The 22486-nt window shown below is 40.6% G+C and overlaps 1 protein-coding gene across 4 annotated transcripts in view; it reads left to right on the top strand.

Annotated features, from left to right (window-relative positions):
* PAPOLA (poly(A) polymerase alpha) overlaps window positions 1–22486 on the top strand; it is a 114633-nt gene that overhangs the window by 24189 nt on the left and 67958 nt on the right. For all 4 annotated transcript variants that reach the window (XM_038766112.1, XM_038766000.1, XM_038765993.1 and 1 more), the window contains exons 2-12: window positions 7010–7183; window positions 7731–7797; window positions 11025–11106; window positions 12211–12320; window positions 12650–12703; window positions 14562–14673; window positions 15346–15435; window positions 15527–15665; window positions 16889–16961; window positions 18490–18610; window positions 19688–19772. In XM_038766112.1, the coding sequence (XP_038622040.1) occupies window positions 7010–7183; window positions 7731–7797; window positions 11025–11106; window positions 12211–12320; window positions 12650–12703; window positions 14562–14673; window positions 15346–15435; window positions 15527–15665; window positions 16889–16961; window positions 18490–18610; window positions 19688–19772 (1107 nt within the window). The remainder of the gene's footprint in view (window positions 1–7009; window positions 7184–7730; window positions 7798–11024; window positions 11107–12210; window positions 12321–12649; window positions 12704–14561; window positions 14674–15345; window positions 15436–15526; window positions 15666–16888; window positions 16962–18489; window positions 18611–19687; window positions 19773–22486) is intronic.

Here is a 22486-nt window from a genome sequence, read left to right as displayed (position 1 = left end):
GTTGCTACCCAACAGTGGGCTCACTGTCTAAAAGGGGGAGACAGAACAAAACCAAACATACTAACAAAATAAAATAGAATAAATGAAAGGCAGAAAAGGCACCGATCTACAGGGATGATAGGAACTGGACTCAATCCGCTGTCCTGAGAGTTATCACCAGGCAACTCCAGTTGGCCACACACATTGTAGTATTTAATATAAATTACTTATGAACAAAACAAAACAAAAACCCCCCTCAATTGCATCATGTAACATCATTCAGTGGTATTGAGCACTTACTGTGTGCAGAGCACTGAACTAAACACTTGGGAGAGTACAATATTCCTGAATTGGTAGACACATTCCCTATCCCCCGGGAGCTTACAGTTTAGAGGGACATTCAAGGTACCGTGGGTTGGAACAGCAGCCGCCTGCCTGTGGCAGGTGAGATATCCAGATATCGAGTCAGTTCTCCACCGGACAGCTCGTGGAAAGAATAGCAGATAAATCTTGTTTGGGGAGCAATCCACCTACCTTGTAAAGTCTAGTCCTGTGAACATTCACCTCAAAAAAACCAAGCCTTTTTTAAGCATAGACATGATGATGGGTTTTATTAAGCGCGTCTTCCAAGCACTGCGCTAAGAGCTGTGGTAGATAAAAGATGAGAGCAGATAGTCCTGGTCTTGCATGGGGGCTGACAGTCAAAGAGGTCAGGACAGTGAATATTCTGCCCCATTTTTTTGAATGGGGAAGCCAAGGCGCAGAGAAATTAAATGACTTGCCAAGTCCTAGGTCATGCAGTAATCAAGTGGTGGAGCAGGGATGAAAAGCCTGGTGTCCTCTGCTCTTTCCATTTAGTCCGTAATGCCTTCCAAGAACAGAGGACAGTGAAACTGGGCTCAAGGGGAATTATTTTTGGCGGGTGGCTGGAGGGGAACAACAGTAAAATAGGCAACAGCCTGTAGGTCTCAGGATCCCACTTAAAAAGTCGTGTTTTTATTTAAGTTTACATTCTGGCATAGAAAACAAGTAAAGGTACATGCCTTATAAAAAGGGGTTGCCAAGATGAAGCCAAACCAAAGGCATCTTTCGTGAGTCTCTGAAAGGTATTGATGAAGACAGTGCCTAAGAGTAGCCCCTTGTCAGTGCAGCAAGGGACGACCTTTGCACTCATTATTATTATCACTATTATTATTATTAGTAGTAGTAGTATGTTGTCAAGCCCTCACTGGGAGGAGGCATTCAATCCCCATTTTACAGATGAGGAAACTGAGGCACAGAGAAGTTAAATGACTTGCCCAAGGTCACAGCAGACAGGTAGCAGAGCCAGGACGAGAACCCAGGTCTGCCGATTGCCAGGCCCCTTTTCTTTCCTTTAATTCACGCTCTCATCCACCACCCTTAACAAGGTAGAATCTCATCAGTAGCATCACCTTTGTATCTTGAAGGACTACTTTTTGTATCTGACACACATACAGGAGAGAGACCATCAAGCAAATATTAACATTTGAAGCAACTTCGGGAGAATTTCAATGCATAAGGATGGTGGTTGCAGATTGTCTAATGCTAGAAGATGAGCTTAGAGCTTGTTATTAGCAAAACTTGACAAGATAGGGAATTTATCCCAACCCCTTCCACAAACTGTCACTCCAGGTATATGTTTAATTTATCCAAAGGCCATGTAAATTCAGCACTTAGGACAACGACTTTAATCATAAGAATACATTTTACACAGTACTGTTTAATCCTTAGCCTTATAAACTTACAGTTGACGTATATGTGTGCAACCACTATACTCCCCTTTTGATGTTCGCTTGCTTTTGATGTTAAGTCAATGATTCAGGCATTAAATCAGTAACAGACAAGCGTTTTTGAGGGATTAATTGTACTCCAACTGGTTCCCTGTGGTTTAGTCCTACCACTGCAAATGAATAGCATATTTGCTGTCATTGAGCTAGTATATTGTATTGTTGCTGGGCATATCCGGCTTTTAACTTGCAGACTTGTTTCCAAGAATCAGTGGTGTTCCCTAAAAACCCAGCCAAAACCTAGGTCTACTGTTGTAGCACTATTGGAAGGGAGGAGATTGTTGCTAGCTAGCTTTAAAAATAAGGGGAAAAGTACATTCAGATTTCTTTTAAGAAGTGGGTGATAGTCTTCCTGAGCCATTTTTCTGATTGTTTCCATATATATATATATATATATATATATATATATATATATATCCTTCCTAGTCTTAATGGATTGTCTGTAATCGAAGGGAAAAAGCTGACCTCTTCCCTCGGTTTCTGGAGCGATAACAGATTAATGGGTTATTCTTAAGTTGAGGTCTGCAACCTGTGGCTCTCACATAGTTCTCCTTGGAAGTAAGGAGTCATCCAGGAGAAGCAGCGTGGCTCAGTGGAAAGAGCCCGGGCTTTGGAGTCAGAGGTCATGGGTTCGAATCCCGGCTCCGCCAGTTGTCAGCTGTGTGACTTTGGGCAAGTCACTTCACTTCTGGGCCTCAGTTACCTCATCTGGAAAATGGGGGATGAAGACTGTGAGCCCCACGTGGGACACCCGGATCACCTCGTAACCTTCCCAGTGCTTAGAACAGTGCTTTGCACATAGTAAGTGCTTAATAAATGCCATTATTATTATCTAGGGCAGAGCCTTGGGCTAAGGTGGGACTTACCCCACTGAACATCCTTAAGAGCACAGCTGCCGTCACGTAGAGCACCTCAATTACAGCCTCCCTAAGATCCCCGGCAGATGGCTGGGGCGGCTGTGCCCCTTCCAGCCCATTGCCCCTGGGCTGGGGGGAAGGAGGGGAGGTCTGGGGAAAGTCAGCGACCGCCAGCCCACCCAGGACTGTGTGCAGAGCGCTGTGCTAGGCGTTTGGGAGGTACAGGTCGGCAACATATAGAGACGGTCCCTACCCAGCAGCGGGCTCGCAGTCTAGAGGAGGGAGGGAGACAACAATAATAATAAGGATGGCATTTGTTAGGCGCTTGCTGTGTGCCAGGCACTGTTCTAAGTGCTGGGGAGGTTATCTCCCCCAGCGCTTGGAACGGTGCTTGGCACATGGTGGGCGCTTGACGAATACCATCATTATTATAATATTGTTACCTTGTATCTCCCCAAGTGCTTAGAACAGTGCTTGGCACATAGCGCTTAACAAGTACCATCATTATTATTAATTATTATTATTATTCTCTGTGCCTCAGTTCCCTCATCTGTAGAATGGGGATGGAGACCGTGGGCCCCACGTGGGACAACCTGATCACCTTGTAACCTCCCCAGCACTTTAAACAGGGCTTTGCACATCGTAAGTGCTTAACAAATACCATCATTATTATAATATTATTATTACCTTGTATCTACCCCAGTGCTTAGAATAGTGCTTGGCACATAGGAAGCGCTTAGCAAATACCATCATTATTATAATATTATTATTACCTTGTATCTACCCCAGTGCTTAGCACATAGTAAGCGCTTAACAAATACCATCATTATTATTATTATTATTATCTGGGTGGGCACCGATCGCCTTCAAGTCATGGATTTAGGCCCCCATCTTGGAGCGGTGGTGGCGGCGGCCCGACATACCACCCTTCTTCTCCCCTTCCCTCACCATTCCCCCCCGCTGATCCATCCCCACCAGCCGCAAGAACTGTTCCTAAGAAGCATCATCACTTTGTGCCTCGTTCACTGTGGTGAGACACAAATTGTGTGGCTCTTTGCACGCTAACTGCACAAAGGTGGGTTTTTTGTTTTGGCTCATTTACAGTCAGTAGATACTCCTTGAGCACGTAACCGTTCAGGGCACCGTACTAAGCGCTTGTGCAGAGCAGTGTACTCAGCGCTTGAGAGTACAATATGGTAGTCGGCAGGCAGAATCTCGTAGATCTTAGAGACCAGAGGGGGAAATCGTCGCCTACCCTTGCTTTAATCATTTTGGAAATGGACTGATTCTTACCTTTCAAGTTGGCAGTATTGGAAATATAAATGCCCAGGTGTGTGGAAGAGCTAGCGCCAGCTTGCTTTGGAAACACTGTTGTCTAAAATGGGGCAGCAAAAGAACCCCGTAAACTTGAGGACAGGGCTTGTGCCTTTCAGCTCTTGTAGTCTTAACAAGGTGGAAAAGGCTGAAAAAAGTGGCTGAATAATAGGAGGGAACAAATGATCCAGTTGGTAAGGTTTGATAGACAGTTCCTGGAATAGTTTTCATAACCACCGTGACATCTGCGCCGTCCATAGGTTGTTTGTGTTCAGCCCGGCACCGACTTAGAAAGGAGTGGACAGAAAGTGTTTTCGTCAGAGGCAGAGAATTGTTGAGGCACGTGTTAATTACCATGTTCCCATTTTATTATGGTGAAATTGCGTATCTGGAGGTCCAAATGTAAGTAAGGTCATACTGCGTTCTTGCTGGAAATGAGGTGTATTGTCTGCGGGAGAAGCAGCATGATGTAGCGGATACAGTACGGGCCTGGGATTCAGGTCGTGGGTTCCATCCCCAGCTCTGCCACTTGTCTGCTGTGTGACCTTAGGCGAGTCACTTCACTTCTCTGAGCCTGTAAAATAGGGATTGAAACTGTGAGCCCCATATAGGACGGGGACTGTGTCCAAACCAATTTGCTTGTATCTATCCCACTGCTTAGTATAGAGCCTGGCACGTAGTAACATAGTAAGTGCTTAACAAGTGTCACAATTACTACTAATATTATTATTATCATCATTATTATCTGCAAGAGAAGTTATCACGAGTGAGAGGTTTTAGAAAATAAGGCTTTTTTTGTCAGTTTCTTAAAGTCCAGAGCTGTGAGCCCACTGTTGGGTAGGGACTGTCTCTATATGTTGCCAACTTGTACTTCCCAAGCGCTTAGTACAGTGCTCTGCACACAGTAAGCTCTCAATAAGTACGATTGATTGATTTGCAGTAACTTTCTTATAGTGAGACTTTAAAGTTGTGAGTACAGTTGGTTATTGCTCCTTGTGGGCAGGGCACATGCCTACCAACTCTAATCTCCAAGTGTTTATAACAGTGCACTTGGATACAATTGATTTTTAGCATGGGTTTTCCCCTGCCCTTTATTCCCCAGGCCAACCCTCAGTTCACTGGATGTTTCCTTGCCATTTTGCATTTATAAACTGAATCGAAACTTGTTCTCTATATCATTATTGGTGAGTGGGAACCTAAAGGTCTCTCTCTCCATTGGTTGAATTCATTCAATCGTAGTTATTGAGCACTTACTGTGTGCAGAGCGCTGTACTAAGCGCCTAAATGCTCTGCCTGTCCCTTCTTTCTCAAAGAAGAATGCTGGGGAAAGTAGAGAATAAGCACTGTGGTCTAGTGGGTAGACCGTGGGCCCCTGAGTCAGAGGGACCTGGGTTCTAATCCCGGCTGTGCCGCTTATCTGCTGTGTGACCATGGGCAAGTCACTTAACTGCACCATGTTACCTCATCTGTAAAATAGGGATTAAGATTGAGGGACATAGACTGCATCCAGCCTGATTAGCTTGTCTCTGCCCCAGTGCTTAATACAGGGCCTGGCACATAGTAAGCGCTTAACAAATACCATTTAATAATATATATATGTATTTTTAAACCCTTTTGCCAATGCTGCTCAAGTTGGGAAACACCTTGTGCTGTTAACTGACACTTTTTTTAAAGACTGATATTAGCAGGATCCTGGTGTCCTTTGTATCGAAGTGTGTAGTGTGTCTCTCCCTCTCCCGCTTTTTCCTCCTCCTACCTCTCTTCCTCAGCAATTGACCCATTGATAAGGAATTCACACAAACCACATAGATAAGCGATCGGAATCTTGACTGATACAGTCATTAATCAAGGATCGTAAAATTTTAATTAGCCAAGCCTATGGTGTCGAAATGAGTTCCTAGTTGGGCTAATTAGTGATACCCATACTAGGTTAGACAAGTGGTCTGGCCAGCTAGTATTTGGCCTCTGGGAGAAGAGTTGTTTGGAGAAACATTGTAATGGTCGCCCTCTGTGGCTCTGAAATGTACATTTACAGTTCAAATGTACAGGTGCATCATCTAACATCCCTAATTTTCCCTCTAATAACCCATTGTGAACTCCTTATCGGCGCTAATCCAAACCCCGTTTGAACCTACTAGCATTTTCAGCCATAGCAAATTACATATGCTTTCCTTGTGCTCCGTGAAAAGACATTTATCCCCTCCCAAGCTGTTTCTTCATCTCTTTGCCGTTTTCTTAGTGGGGTCTTTGCCACCAATTCCCTTTCTGGCCCTGAGCTTCTCAGTTGGTCCCTTTCTGCCTATGTCTTACCCATGTCTGCCTGTATCTGGGTGCCATAGATTGCAGCGGGATGTTGGGGGAATGTAAAGGGAAGAAGAGGGCGGGCTGAGGTCATCCCCCTCCCCCTGACTGTGGTCTGCTTTTCCAGGTGGATGGGACTTCCAGGACATTATGGTTTAGGGGCACAGAGGTGTGTCCTTGGAATTTTCCACCCCCCCCCTTCAAAACAGATAATCATGTTGTAAGCTGTTCAACTGATGTATTAGAGTCTTTTTTGCAAATCCAGATGGCAAATAATTAGTCAGGAAATGATTATATTCTAAGTTGCAATTTATTTTATTCTTTCCTTTAATTTTCCCATTCATGTGTTAAATTGTCACCATTCGAGCAAGTTATTGGCGCTTCATTTTCATGTCAATTTTATTCACTTTAAACTTTGAGGATGGCAGATTATTTCGCTCAAACTCACTATTTGTGACCCAGACTACTTGAGTCAGGAATGGGGCGTCATTTTTATCGAGCTTATACCTACCGTATTTCAGTCAATCAAGGGTATTAATGAGTGTTTACTATGTGCAGAGCACTGTACTAAGCATTTGGAGAGGGCGATACAGCAGAATTAACCAACACGTTCCCTGCCCATAATGAGTTTACAGGTTACATTTTTCTACATTGTTCTCTTTACGTGGTATTTTTTTTTCCCCCTGTACTCATGTTAATGTGATAGGAAAAAATGGGTTTTGGCAGTAATTGTATCTATTTCCATTTCAGTCCAGTTTCGACCCAGGGATCACAACAGATTCAAGCGCCACAGAAACATTATGGCATTACCTCACCTATCAGTTTAGCAGCCCCCAAGGAGACTGACTGCATCCTTACACAGAAGCTTATTGAAACCCTGAAGCCCTTTGGGGTTTTTGAAGAGGAAGAGGAACTACAGCGCAGGTAAGCCTTTCTCCCTAGGTGCTTCTCTTGACGCTTGGTCAAGGGAAATGATCAGGGTTCAGGGTTCTTTTTTGCTCCCAAATGTAAAACGCCATCCATTTTTAAGGCCTTGAGGTAATTTGCAGTAGTACTGTGGTTCTCCCCTCCCACCCCACCCTGTGATTCCCTCTATTGTTAAATCATGCTCAACCTTTCTGCATGGAGTTTGTCTATCAGAGGGTGGCATAATACTTCAGATTTGGTTTGTCATGTCTGAAGTCTTTTTCCAAGCGTTTTCTTTTTAATCACCATCCCTTTAAGGTAAGAACTAGCCAGCTAAGGGGAATGGCAATATTTTGGCATTCATTCACTTGTTCCGCCATCATCCTTTATAATTGCAAGAAGTTGCCTGCATGCTTCTGAGAAGAGAGATTAATTTCAGGAAGTGTTTTTGGTACCTGGCTACAAAATCGTTGGCTACCTGCAGAGTAATATTGACTGTCCTAAGTAATTTGGAGAATCTTAATTTCAAATATGTTTTAAATGTTGACATTTGTTTCATCCGCAGGATTTTAATTTTGGGAAAATTAAATAACCTGGTGAAGGAGTGGATACGGGAAATCAGTGAAAGCAAGGTATGAAGTTTTATGTAGAGTTTAAATGTATTTCAGATCATCTGAACATATGTCCTTTTCCTAAAGCGCGAGGATTGGGTTCTTGTGCAACATCGCAATAAGGAAAAGTCACATGGTAACGCTAACCCATTCTGACACCACACACAATCGGTTTCTTTGATAACATGCACAGAGTCCAAACAGGCTGACATTCTCAGATAAATATTCCTTCATTTCCCAGTCGTGTTCCAATCCAGACTCCCCGAAAGTACTTTTTTTGGCAGAACTAGATGGCAGGACATTTGAAAGTCTTCTCATCCTCTCCCTCTTCTTCTGAGGCAGCCTGAGGCTAGGCCCCGTAAAGGTGGGGAAAGCTTTGTTCTGGGCCCTTTTTTCACACCCATTTCTTGCTCGTTTTCCTCCCCCACCGCAGTAGTAAGGAAGGACTAAAGTTTTTCTAGGAAAAACTAAGGCATTTTGTTTGGTCCAGTGATAAGATTCTCTACAGATGTAGAATGTGAGCGATTTGACAATATCAAAAACACAATTTACCAGAATGACTCCACGATGTACAGAACAAAATAGTAACACACTGTAAGTTAAATGGACATCAACAGCTACCAGTTCTTATGGAAATAAGCACTTTTCACATGAAGGCTTCTAAGCTGATTTGCAAAGATACTGTTTAAAAACGACGTGGCGGCTGTCCAGGAATGGAAGTTTAACTCCTCCTTTGTTGGCATTTTTGATAAATGCCATTAATGATTTTTGGCAGTGACATTCAAATCCTTGTTTCCTTTAGACCTTAGAGTTATTGTCATTTTGTAGTAGGTACCACCAAGAACATTGTTCGGAGAGGAATATTAGAGTTGGTTCACTAGTAAGAGGATCCCCTTGGGTTTTGCCTACTTGGAACCCTGCCATTACTGGTGCAGATTTCTGTCCAAAGAACCACCAAGGGAGTTCCACCGGGGAGACAGGCCAGCAAGAAGTCTGAAGAAAGTTAGCTAGTACAGGTGGCAAAGCTCGCGACAGCCACCTGCCAGGCTGTGACACTGTGGCACAGCACTGGCACTACTATGCGGTCTCTCCCAAAGGGCAGCAGCCCCCAAAGATCACCGCCGCTGAGCTGGATGTTGCTGACAAATCAGCTAGTGGCTCTTTTCTCTCCCTTAAAGGACTGGAGGAGATTAAAAAAAAGCTGTCTCTAAATTTAGAGCATTGAGGAAGCTGCAGTTGAGTGGCAGCTGAATAGCAGTCCGTTCACTATCCTTCCCTCACACATGTTCCCTTCTTCCACATTCCTGTCCTAGTGTCGTGCCACCTGGCACCTGACGACTGCCCCTTGTATCATCAATCAGTGGTATTTATTGAGCACTTACTACGAGCAGGGTGCTGTATTTAGGGCTTGGGGCAGTATAATCCAGCAGAATTAGCAGGCAGGTTCCTTGGTCCATAATGAGCTTGCTTCCTTCCCTTCCTGAATCTATCATCATCATCATCAATCGTATTTATTGAGCGCTTACTGTGTGTAGAGCACTGTACTAAGCGCTTGGGAAGTACAAGTTGGTAACATATACAGTCCCTACCCCGCAGTGGGCTCACAGTCTAAAAGGGGGAGACAGAGAACAAAACCAAACATACTAACAAAATAAATAGAATCACATTGGATCTGTGGAACCATGCTCTGTTATGAGCAAACGTTCCCTTATCCTCAACTTGTTCCTTGTCCACTCACTGAGACGTGCGTCTCACCTGACGACTCTGTGTCCGCTCGCCCTAGGGGGCCTCATCTTCTCCCATCCTCCCCCACCCCGCAAGAATCAGAGTGGGAAGACGGCCGCCTGCTCCTGACCTGTGCAGAATCCGCAATCCCACCCCCTCCTCTCTTTCTCTCCCTCCAGATCTCTTGTTGGCCATCTCTGCCAACCTCTTGAACCCACTAGTTGCCATTATCTACATCCCACCCAGTGCAAGCTCTTGCACTACCATCTCTAGACTGTAAGCTTGTTGTGGGCAGCAGGGAACATGTCTGCCAACTCTGTGGTCTCCCAGGTGTTTAGTACAGTGCTGCACACAAAGCACTCAATAAATACCATTGATAGATTATGTATGGATTTTGATGCGTCCCTCCTTTCCTTCTGTTCCTTCAGAATTTCAGCCTGTGTTGATGATCCCATACCAACCATTTCTTTTCATTTCTCTGTTATTGCATCAGCTTCATTGCTGACCGCCCTGCCTCTCCTGTCTCTTCCTACTCCAGTCCATATCTCGCTCTGGTGCCCAGATCACTTTTCTAAAACAAAAAAATCAGTCTGTTTCTCCAAATGCTTCAAGCATCTCTGGCAGTTAACCATCCACCTTCGCAACAAACAGAAACAGAAACTACCATTTGGATTTGAAGCCCCCAGTCGTTTTGTCCTCTGTTACCGTACTGATTTCCTACCACAATCCAGCATGTTCATTTTGCTTCTATAAAACCAACTGACTCGCTGTACCCTGATCTCGTTTTTTCTTGCTGCCAATCCCCCGACTGTCCTGCCTCTGGCTAGGAGCTCTGTCCCCCTTTATATCCTGCAGATGATCATTAGTTTCTTCCCTCACCTTCAAATCCTAAGGCCTCATTTCCCCTAGTCTCCCTTCTGTATCACCCTGGCACTTGGATTTGGACCTTTTATTCACCCCGCCCTCAGCCCTATAGCACTTATGTGCATATTTGTAATTTATTTTAATGCCTCCTCTAGACTGGAAGCTCCTTATGGGCTGGTGAAGTGTCTACCTATTCGTGTTATATTGTATTCTCCCAAGTGCTTAGTACAGTGCTTGGTACCCAGAGAGCAGTCAAATGCAACTGACTCTGCTGACCTCTTGTTCCTCCCCACCCTAGTATGCGTGCACACTAGATCTAATCATCTAGACACCCCGCTTCTTCCCGGACCTCAAAAACTCACAGCCGCTGTCCCCCGCACAACCATTAAACTTGACTCCTCACTTAGACCCAAGTAGGCTCCCTCACAGAATGAGTCACCTTGCCTAGGTATCTAGAATGCGAAGCCAAAATAGTCCTTCACTGGAATCAAGAAGATGTGGCATCTGGCTGGAAAAACCGCTGACATTTTTTCTGCACCTGAAGACTTTTTAGCAGATTTGCAAATTTTGTACTAAACCGTTCTGTGGTGTTCCTTTTCTGGTGACTTTTTTTTTTTAAAGGTATTTTGGAAAGTAAGGTTATGCTTTTGTTCCCATAGAATCTTCCTCAGTCTGTAATCGAAAATGTTGGAGGAAAAATTTTCACATTTGGGTCCTACAGATTAGGAGTACATACGAAAGGTAAAGTGTTTTTCTTCGTTTTTCTACTTAAATAACTTGCTTTATGGGGAAGCGGCATGGCCTAGTGGAAAGAGCATGGGTCTGGGATCCAGAAGACCTGGGTTCTATCCCATTCCTGCCACTTGCTTTCTGCCGTGTGAACATGGGCAAGTCACTTCTCTGCTTCAGTTACCTCAGCTGTACATTATGCTACTATTGGTCCCAGATCCCCATCTGAGACGGGATTGTTTCCAACCTGATTATCTTTTATCTACCCCAGTGCTTAGTACAGCAGTGCTTGACACATAAGAAGCACTTAACAAATACCGCAACTACTATTATGCATTTTCACGTACTTTGCTCATCAAGCCAAGTTGTCAAATCAGTGCATTTTTAATACTTGTGTTTTTATGGTTTTTAATTTACTTTGATTTTATAGTATTGTTTCATTATTTTCACCACTTGGCCAAAAGCGTGACTTAAAAGTCATAGGAAAGCTCCAATGTTTTAAGTCACAAAGAATAGTGATCTTTATATACCAAGTATCTCTGGCAGCCTCGTGAATTTGCTATACAGGACTCTAGACCTCACAGCTGTTGGTATTTATTTTTTTTTAAATCTACCTGGTTTTGTTCTCTTTGCTGGGGTTAGGTGTTGTGTATGGAAAGTTATCAATTTAATACTTAAAATGAAAGTTTTGAATGGGCAGTTATTTTCCCAGGGTGGTTCTTTTTCCTCACTTAGAGCGGCCTTCTCAGGAATCAAGACCCTGTCATATTTATTGAGGGCAGTAGAACGGCAAACTGACCCCTCCCCAAAATCTTAAAGGTTTTTTCTAGTTTGCCAGTCCGAGAATTGTGGTAAGCTGTACACTAGAGTGTGCTCCTCTCCTTTCTCCCCCACTCTCTGTCCCAATTAATCAGTAGTAGTTATGGACACTATTATATGCAAATCGCCGTACTAAATCCTTGCTCTTAGGCCATGCTGGTTACCGTTTAGAATACCTTAGAAATATAGTGGCAGGAGCCAGGGAGATGTAACCCTCCATACTTTTGGATGCTTTGGTGGAGGACGGATCATTTTCATTTTTAATAGTTTTCTTGAAAGCAACTCTCTTCCTTTCAGGTGCTGATATTGACGCATTGTGTGTTGCTCCAAGACACGTTGACCGAAGTGACTTTTTCACCTCATTCTATGAAAAATTGAAACTTCAGGAAGAAGTAAAGGACCTACGGGTAGGTAAACACGGTGAAGGAAACTATTGGTCTTGAGGAATTTTATTAATGTAATGGTGAATTGCATTATAGTTCACACTAAGCTGTTATCGGTAAGAGGACAGGCTGACTACTCGGTTGACTTTGCTGGGTCAAGTTGTGAGGAAAACACTCACCATTGTAACTGCAGTGAAACAATTAAACCACAGTTGAGCCTGGTCGCATTGCATGGCAATTGGAAAAACAAAACCTTAAAGTCAACACCTTAACATTAAAGCACATGAGCATGCCATTGTAGTATAATCTTAGACTTTTAGAAACATTGGTATTAATGATTACCAATTTTTCAGGCAGTGGAAGAGGCATTCGTACCCGTTATCAAACTGTGTTTTGATGGAATAGAGGTAAGAAGCAACTTGACTTTCTCTACATTTTTTGTGGGGGGGTCTTGGGAATTTTAATGGTTTGGGTGGAATCTAAGAGAACCAGAAATGGATCAGTCTTACACATGCGTATGTCCACTGTGTAGAAAAAGCAAGCTTAGGTGGGCAGTGGGGGTCTGCCAGGCCTTTGGGTGGGAAACAGTCGAAGAGAATTTGGTTTTGCAACCAATGTGGTTTGAGATTTTTTTCCGTTGGTGGACGTCGATAAGAAGAGAGGGTGTCTCCCTGTGGTTGGCACCACCAAGACAGCTGTTTCGGAGTGCATTTACATCATCCTCATCGTCGTATGCCGTTCACGTAAACAGGGTTGCTTTCCCTCCAGATTCTGCAGTGCCGAATGTTGAAGCAGTCGGTTTGCCAAAGAGCTTTGAACTGGAATATTTTCTCAAGCAGTACGAAAATGGTTGTTTGTTTGGCAGTACCCATTCTTATGGAATATAAACATTTTAAAGCAACTTTGGAAATGATCGAGTGCCCTTGTGCTATATTCCTAGATGCCTTCCGATTTCTAGAACAAAAATTGGGGAGGAGCGGGAAGGCAGTACCACCATCTTTGGTAGAGTAGAAGGAAAGCCAGTTTTTGACTTAAAGGGAAAGATAGTTTTATTCATAACTGCATTTTTTTTTTACTCTCATGTTTCAGCCAGAGTAGCCTAATCTGGGCTAATGGGCAGGAAAATGAATTCTTTAATTTGGTATGGAGTGTTGATTAAGTGGCTGCTGCTTTTGTCCTGATGTACCTTGTACTTCCCTTAATGAGATGTGCTCAGAAGCAGAGCAGCTAACAGCTCTGAAGTAAGCGTAGCTCTGCTCCAAAAAGAGAATAAGGGAGGAGTCAGAGGATATTTTCCTCCCCAATCTTCCCCCAACATTCCCTGGAAATGGAATAAGGTAGTGATTTGGAGAAGTTGTTTTGGAAGATTCCTTCTGTTTTTGCTCTCCTTCCCAATTTACTCGAGTGGCCCTGCTGTCAAGGTAGCAAACACCAGAATCTCAGATCATTTCAGTACATTCCTGAATCTACCAATACCTGCCAATAGTTTATGCTCTGTTCACGATCTGACACTTTAAAAAAAAATAAAACAAAAAAGCACTCTTAAAAGGGTGATTCAGAATTCACAGTTTCCAAAATAACCAACACACTTGTTCTATACCCCATTAGCAATTGAAGATATAAGCACCTTTTTCCTATGGCTGAGCGGGAGAAGGGAAGTTCAGGCCTTCCTTTTGAAGGGGAAAAGAAGGGCATTGTTTTAAGAGTTGTGTTCACAAGAAGGTCAAAACAGAATTTTCAGGTTATAAATAAAAGGGGCAGAACCTGCCTTCTTGGCAACCCTGAAAGTATTGGAGTGAATATGTCCTGATACTATAAATCAATGTTAAATAAGATTTGACGTAATTTCATCTTTCATTTAAAGTTTCTGAATATCAGAGGGAGGGGTACCATATTAGTAAAATGTGAAAATACTCCCTCAGAAAAAATATAAAATTTAAAAGTATTTAAAAGACCTCAAACTCTTGGTTATAGGTATGAAAGTGTCATATATACCCAAGTTTAACATGGATGAGGGAAATATTGCTGGATATGAATAAAATGCAGACTCTATGACCATCTAACTTGTCTGTTACATTACTCGTATTTTCTCCAAGATTGTTGAACAATCTCTATCTAACCTAGGTTTTTCTAAAGGTCGGACAGGGTCGCAGTTCAAGCTGGGAACCAGTTTTTCTATGCACATAGTTTTTCCCAGAGATTGCCTTTTAAAGAGAATTGTGTAATTTGACAGATGCGGAATAGTAAGTTTTGTTTCTGTTTTAGATTGATATTTTGTTTGCAAGATTAGCCCTGCAAACTATTCCTGAAGATTTGGACCTCCGAGATGACAGTCTTCTTAAAAATTTAGATATTAGATGCATAAGAAGTCTTAATGGTATGTTCAAACTTTGATTTTTATGTACTGTTCCTCAGATGTGAAATGTCATTAGGATTAACAATAAGTTCATAGCCGGTTTGAACAAGTTAAACAAGAATAGAACCAGTTCGTATATTGATCAGATAAAATGGGTGGGGAGCTGTAGTTAGAGACCAGTGGTTTATTTGACAAAGCTTTCAGTGTTGTGGTCCGATCGGTGATGAGTTTTCCCTGTCCTTGATTTTTGTGAAGCGCTTTAAAGAGATGTCAACATGATGCCGATTTTAATAGGGGATGGCATAGTCATTGTATTGGTTCTGGCTATAGGGAGCCTGTGTTGTGCTTTGAAGAATAGTTTCACTTAGTCTACTTGGCTTCATGTAGATGTACTTCCATCCCTAATCAAGTTTCTTCAGTAGACTTGCACACAGGCCACGCGAAGTATAGTCTTAAAGCTCGAGGTCAGACCACGTACGTTTTCTTAGGTACATTAAGTGCAATTAGTAATTTTCAGTTGAGGTGCATTTTGAACTCCCACATAGCGATAGTTTTTCGGTTTTACCATGTATCCTGACGGTGTTTGGTTTAACGTGATTATAATAAAACCGGTCGAAAGACCGTTCGTTACTCCTTTCTTTGAGGTAGGAAAGGACTTTGGGTAATCTAACGTCAGTTCTTTCTGTTGATCAGGTTGCAGGGTAACTGATGAGATTCTACATCTAGTACCAAACATTGACAACTTCAGGTTAACACTGAGAGCTATCAAACTGTGGGCCAAACGTGAGTTCAGAATTTGTTAGTGTTTATTGAAGTGTGTGTGTTACGATGCCTACTAACGTGTGTTCTCTTTGCTTTTCCTCCCAATCAACAGGCCACAACATCTATTCCAATATACTAGGTTTCCTCGGTGGTGTTTCCTGGGCTATGTTAGTAGCAAGAACTTGCCAGCTTTATCCAAATGCAATAGCATCAACTCTTGTACATAAATTTTTCTTGGTATTTTCTAAATGGTATGTGTTTATAGATTATATTAAAATAAAATCGATTGTAGACACTGAAGTTTAGTCTTATTTCTATGACATTTCTCCAGCTGGGTGCAGATTAAGATGGTAGATTAACTATTTAGTCACTTGAGGCCTTTCTTGGGAAGCCAAAACGTTGCGCGTATGTTAAAAGATAACCTTAAGCCACTTCTCTTATCAAGGGTTGCAAGGCAGATCCAATGTTGCAGTCTTTTCAAGTCTGGACTAAATAAAAGTCAAATTCTTGTTTGGATCCCAGCGTCTGGTGTAGTCCTAAAAATGCTAGCTCGGGACATGAGTTTTCATATTGGAAGAGTGAGCTTTCATAATCCTCATCCTCCATATGTACACAGAACCCCTAAAACCTTAATTCAGTTATCATCTTTTTGAAGCTGTGATGTGTCTAAGAAGCATCCAAAAAGAACACATGCATATGCGAAAAAACTAATTTAAATAAAATGATGACATGGGGCAGTGTGTGGATCTTGGACTTGCTAACCCTAGGTGCTATCGAAAATTTTCTAAATCTCCAAATTGTCCACTTTTAATAGCTTTTTTGTGGGTAGGGGATGAATTTTTAATTTTCGTAGCACTTTGGGTGGGGAGAGAGAAATAGCCATTCCCTTTAGTCCAGTTGGAGGATTTTTTGTTGTTGTTGTTGGAGAGTAGGGGTTTTGAGGGTTTTTCTGTTGTTTGTTTTTGTTTTTTTTCCCCATTTGCTGCATATATACTCCAGTTATTTTTAAAACCTGCATCCAACAGTAGTGCTTAGTCTGGGAGATGTTACTTCTCAGAGCCATAGCCACAATGGGCAAGTTTTTTTTTTTTTAGATTGCCCTTGGATGGAGCTAGCATGAAGATAGCATTCTCTGTTATCTGCCAAGGGGATTTTTTGGGTCATGATTGAGTTGATTTGAAGAACATTTCTGAGATATTTGCAGTAGAGCTCCCTCAACTGTACTACCTGTCTTTGTCAGCCCTTTTAAGAAACACACAAATTCCATGGTAGAATGTCTGAAACTTGTCAATGTTCATAACGATAGGTTAGAGAGATATCATCGACTGTAGATTTAGAAGAGAGAAATGAGTCTTTCAGTTGGCTATAACGAGGGCAGAATGAAAAAGGATCACATTCACAAATACTGTTTGTTTTACAAAAATAGATGGTAATGTCCAACAGTCTTATCAAGTGCTACAATCTTTTTAAACAGGGAATGGCCAAATCCAGTGCTATTGAAACAGCCCGAAGAATGCAATCTTAATTTGCCTGTATGGGACCCAAGGGTTAGTGTATTATTTTTTCCCCTATAAATTCACTCTATACAGTAACAAGTGAAAAAGAACTGCTACCAGAGAGTCTCATCTTTCAGGGTATGACTGGAGATGTGTTGATAATTGCTTCAGCAGTTAAACTTTCCTCTCGATCCAACTATGCCAGTCCTTGATTATACAGGTCGTAATTACACCCTGTTTACTACTTTTAACTATCAAATTCGTGCTAGTTATTTTTAGCTATTCTATAGCGTCTATTATTACAAAGCAAATTATGCAAGCTATCATGTACTTTAAATATTGTATGGTCTTTTCCACTTAAAATGAAATAAAAGGCTACTAAAAATTCCCTGTACATTTTATTTTATGTAAGCACTTTTGTTAAAACAAAAAAATTAGTTATTGTTTTGCAAAAGTTTTTTCTACAATGATCAACACTTGATGAATGAATATCGTTTTCAGGCAGTATTGCTAACCAGCACATTGTTATTGCAAATGTTGATTTAAAAAAAAATATTTCTTAAATTCCATTAACATGTTTTTGTGATTGAGCCAGAGTAGTTTCATTTTTCTCAATAGTCTAACCCACACTTACAGAAGTTAGTTTTAATGTATGTTTTCCCCATGTCTTTTTAACATGAAAGGAGAATAAAGCTCATAATCTCTCAATGCAAATGGTGAAATTTACGGACTCTTGTTTCCCTTCTGGAATTATGAAAATGGATTATTGAATCCAAATTCATTTCTCCTATCTCAGGAAAAGCCTTCTCAGAATTTTGGCTAATTCCTGCAAACATTTAAAGGCTTTATACAGCATAAAGAGAAGTAAATTTAATATTTTAGACCCTATATTGAAATAATATTGGCAGTCTCTCGTGTGCTTTTTCTGGCCTTCCATATGGAATTAAAGCGATAATCTTTGGTCGCCCCACTTCCTTTTAAAAATCTACTTGTGTGTACAGAATGCTGTTTTCCAACACACAGACTCTTCCTACTCTAACCTTATTTTTGTGAAAGTTATATAAACATTATAGTATTTCTCAGTGTAGGAGTCTTGGCTGCCTTTGCTGTAGATGTAAATGGGAAGAGAGAATGGCTCATTCCTAGTAATGTTTCAAAGGTAGATGGGCCAGAGTCCATTTCCTTAAAGGTTTTATGGCATCAGTGTCCATTCAGGTATACTCTGAATAAGTGCTAATTTTAATTTGCCCGAAGACTGTCTCCCATACCAGTTTCCTGGTTATTGAGTCACCGTTCAGTTGTGGCTTCAATTTAAATGAAGTCTTGACACCCTGCCTCATTCTCTTAGGTGACTAGTCAGACACCCTTTCCTTGCACTGCAGATTACCTCGTAACTTAGATTTGCTCTCTGATTCTGAACATTTCTTCACAATTAAGACTTTTTCTGAGGTAGGTTTTTTTTTTCCCAACTCCAGATGTGAATAAAATTGATTTTTGTACAGTTTTAACAAGGGGATTGAAGTCCAACTTTCTGTTGCCTATGTACTTGAAGAAACTGATTGGCTGTTGTTATATGTAGGTAAACCCCAGTGATAGGTACCATCTTATGCCTATAATAACACCAGCATACCCACAGCAGAACTCTACCTACAATGTGTCCGTTTCTACACGGATGGTCATGGTTGAGGAGTTTAAACAAGGTAAGTATTCATTTTTATGCTTTTTTTTTTTTGTTCTTGTATCAAAGGCTTAAAATACGACTTCGCAATGTAATCCAGTAGTGCCCTCCTGCAGAAATGAACAATCTTCTGAACTGTGTTAACTTGAATGCCAGTTATTTGTAGAATCCCTCCTTCTCCAGTTTTCATTGTTCAAGTGCAGCGCTTCCTTTTAGAATAACCTTCTAGGAAATCCACACTTGAACATACTATTTGAAATTAGCGTAAAAGTTGGACTCGAAAAGCTTCTTGGCGATAAGCTCATTAGCTTAAAATACTGTAGTGTGTTGCCATATAAGATTAGGAGTGAATTGCTAATTTTTTTGGAAGATCTAACTGCCAGATAAAGGTGAAAATGAAATATCCAGCCCCCAGGGAACTGTAGCGTTTTTCAACATAACTTAGGACTGCAGATATTTTGTTTTCATGAAAGATAACGTCCTGTCTTTAAAGCCCCCAGTCTAGCAGTTTAATGCTGAAATCTAGGATGGCACACACTAAATAGTTCACTACTATCAAACAAAACGACGCAGTAAGTTTCCAGTTATTTTTCATTTTGGGAATATTTTAATAGACAAGAAGTCTAAATATCCCTTTAAGGACTAAAAGCATAAGGAAATTGGAACCAATCAGAAACAAAATTTTTTCCCATGATTTGTATGGTACTTTCCCGAGCATTTAATGCAGTGCTCTGCAGGTAGTAAGCGCTAATAAATACCATTGATTGTATCGACTGCACCGTCAATTTCATTACGTCCTAGAGCAAGGATGTCCATGTTCAGTAGTATTCCCTCTAGCAGTTCAGAATATTACTCTTAACCACAGTTTGATTCAGTTTTTGGGTTTTTTTAAGCTCAAGACATTTGAATTTGGTAGTCCTCTCATATGCATATTTCAATAGTGAGCCATCTCAATCCTGCCATTTGCATTTTAAAATGAAGAAACATTCTGATTTTTGCCACTTGCACCTTTGTTGCCTTCAGGGTTATTCTTGTTTAGATTGTGTATCCCTAGAATGAAAGTGATGCAAAAACGTTTTACTGTGTCTTTATAATTTAGGTCTTGCTATCACAGATGAAATTTTGCTGAGTAAGGCAGAGTGGTCCAAACTATTTGAAGCTCCAAACTTCTTTCAAAAGTACAAGTATGTATTTTATGGCATGGTAGACATGTTTTGTTTCCGTTAATAATGACAGTTTCGTGGAAGCTTATGACTTTTTGCCAGGAAAATGTTTGAGCTCTCCTAATAGAAACTCGTTTTCAGACCCTGCATTTCCTTAATTTCTGAGAGTGAAAAGCTGAAAAGTAGGATGTCCTTTTCACGAGCAAAATCAAGGTTTTTCTCTGAACTTTTCTCTTTAAAAGATGTAGAGTGTAGTACTTAATGGAAAAGCTTGAATTCTCATCAATCGGTAGTATTGAGAGAGGACGAGAGAGTCAGAAGTCATCCCCGGCCTCAGAGAGCTTTCTGTCTAGTGCCTCAATCCATCCTAAATGAGAGAAGCTACTGTCCTCACCAAAACTGGAGGGTCTTTAAGGATCTATGTAATTATTACAGTATTTGCATATTTTAGGTCAATTAGGGGTTCGCATATTATGTATGAACTTGTCTGGAAAAGTTACCCAATATTCCACTTAGGAAAGAGATTCAGCTTTTAACGGGAAAAATATCAGCCTCTATATTTCCATACCTGAGTACGTGCACGACAGATTTTTTTCATTGGATTACATGTTTTATACTCTAGAACCTTATTTTCCTAACTCTGGAAGAAGACAAATTCCTGCCAATTTTCTAAAAGTAGGCTTCCCCTAGAAAAATAGATGACAAGTATTTTAGAGTTGTTAATAGCCTATCACCTTGTGTTTATAGGTAAGAAAACTATTTAAATGTCTCATTTTGCTGAAAATTGTAATTCATAATAAATTTTATTTTTTTTAAATAACTGGACTGCACTTTCTTTGCCCTGGGCTGAAATTTTCCAGACCCATCATTTTATTTTATTTTTTTTCCCTTTCATCATTTAAAGGTTTATTGACCATCTGATCTTGTGTTGGGTTGTGTTATGTAATAATCTAAACAAGATTGCAATATGCTATTCCCCAATTAAAAAAAAAGAATGATGACCATCATAATGTCTCTGTGTTTTGTTTCTGTACCTCTTGCATGGAAAAAATAACAGTAATTAGAGCAGCTTCAAGTTTTTATTTTAATAAATTGCTTTTGGAAACTTGAGTTGTCTGGGAAAAGTATCAGTAGTTTTCAGTAGTAGCACTGCCCTTTTATTAAATTGTCTGACCACATTTTTGTCTACCTGGCAAAATTTTTCTTACGATTTTTCTTCATTGAGACTGATGTTAAAAAAAACTTTGAGCCAAAGATTAAACAAATGTGCTGATGTTTATAATACCCGAATCAGTCAGCAAGGGTAGCTTTTAACCAGTCTTCAATTTACCAACTAAGGGTTCTATAAATAATATAAAAGATGGCAATGTATGGTAACATAAAAATTTTAAAGATTGAGAGTACATATTTAAAATATGACAGAGAGCCCTGTCTTCATCCTATCTTTCACTTCACCTTTTCCTGAAGTTGATATTTTGTCCTTAAGGAATTTATTTATTTTATATAAAAAATAGATTAAAGGTTTTTGTAGAGGTACAACTAAGGTGTGTTAAAAAAAAAAACAAAGCTCTGGATGAATCACAACCATCTCTTTAGACTGATTTTGATTGGCTTTCCACAAATGAACTGACGACACTTTTTCCATTTGTCAAAAGTATCTTTGAAGAAAGACTAAAAAGAATTTGCATTAAAATTTGCTAACTTCCCTCTAATCAGACTATGTTTTTAATGTGTAGCTAAAAAAAGTCCTCAGACTGAAATGAAAAAATGTGACAAATGCTTAAAATGCCATCATAACTAGATTCTTGTAATCCTGAAATTCAGCAAAATAATTATGCCGCAGTTTTGTTCCTGCAATGTCAATTTGTGCCCTTGTTTTAACATGCAAATGAGACCAGTGAACTCTAGTAGAGAATTAAAATCAGTAAAAAGCAGCAGTTGTTTTACAAATTAGCTTGGTGTAATCAAGATTTCTGTAGACCTTTTCAACTTTGGGGGCAATTTCTTTCATGGGTTTTAGGTTTTATTGGAAATCAGCCTTCCACAAAATTTCACCCTATGTTCAGGGCTAAAATTGTCAAATGAAAAAAATGTTAAACTTGATCATCTTCCAGTTTGTCAAAATTAGGTCGTGAAAATTGCATTTTAATAACAAGTGTTACTCCCTGTAAATTTTTTTGGGATTGGTGAGGAATGCTACTTACCGCGTCAGCTTTTACTATTCGGTAGCTTCAAACACTTTCAAAGTAGTTTGATAGGAACCTTGCGGAAAATAGCAGTGGTGTTGGTAAAGCAGGGCTGCTGTCTTCCATTATTTTAGGAAAAGGATGGGAGATAACACTTGTATTTAGGGCATTTCTAAACTGCAAATTATCAATCAGTCGTACTTACTGAGAGTTTACTATGTGCAGAGCACTGTACTAATCGCTTGAGAGAGTACAACAGAATTAGCCGATACGTTCCCCATAATGAGATTACATGTATCTTGAAGTCCAGGTTGCGTGTGGTATAACAATGTTGCCCTTAGATTTTTTTATAGAAAATGACTTAACTGAAGGGGTTGCAGATTTAATTTTATATCAGTGTAATTGAATACTCAGCTCTTGCAAATTTTTATGATGTTCATAAATATGTAAACACAGCAACTCTCGGGAGAATTAAGCTGCTGAAGAGAAGTACGTATTTTCCCTCCAACTAACCTATAGCTGACACAACTGTCACAACTGTGATGAACT

The sequence above is a fragment of the Tachyglossus aculeatus genome, chromosome 1, assembly GCF_015852505.1.
Source record: "Tachyglossus aculeatus isolate mTacAcu1 chromosome 1, mTacAcu1.pri, whole genome shotgun sequence".
In the NCBI taxonomy this organism is placed as follows: domain Eukaryota; kingdom Metazoa; phylum Chordata; class Mammalia; order Monotremata; family Tachyglossidae; genus Tachyglossus; species Tachyglossus aculeatus.
Note: the sequence above shows the minus strand (reverse complement) of the source record. Positions and strands in the feature narration are given on the sequence as shown.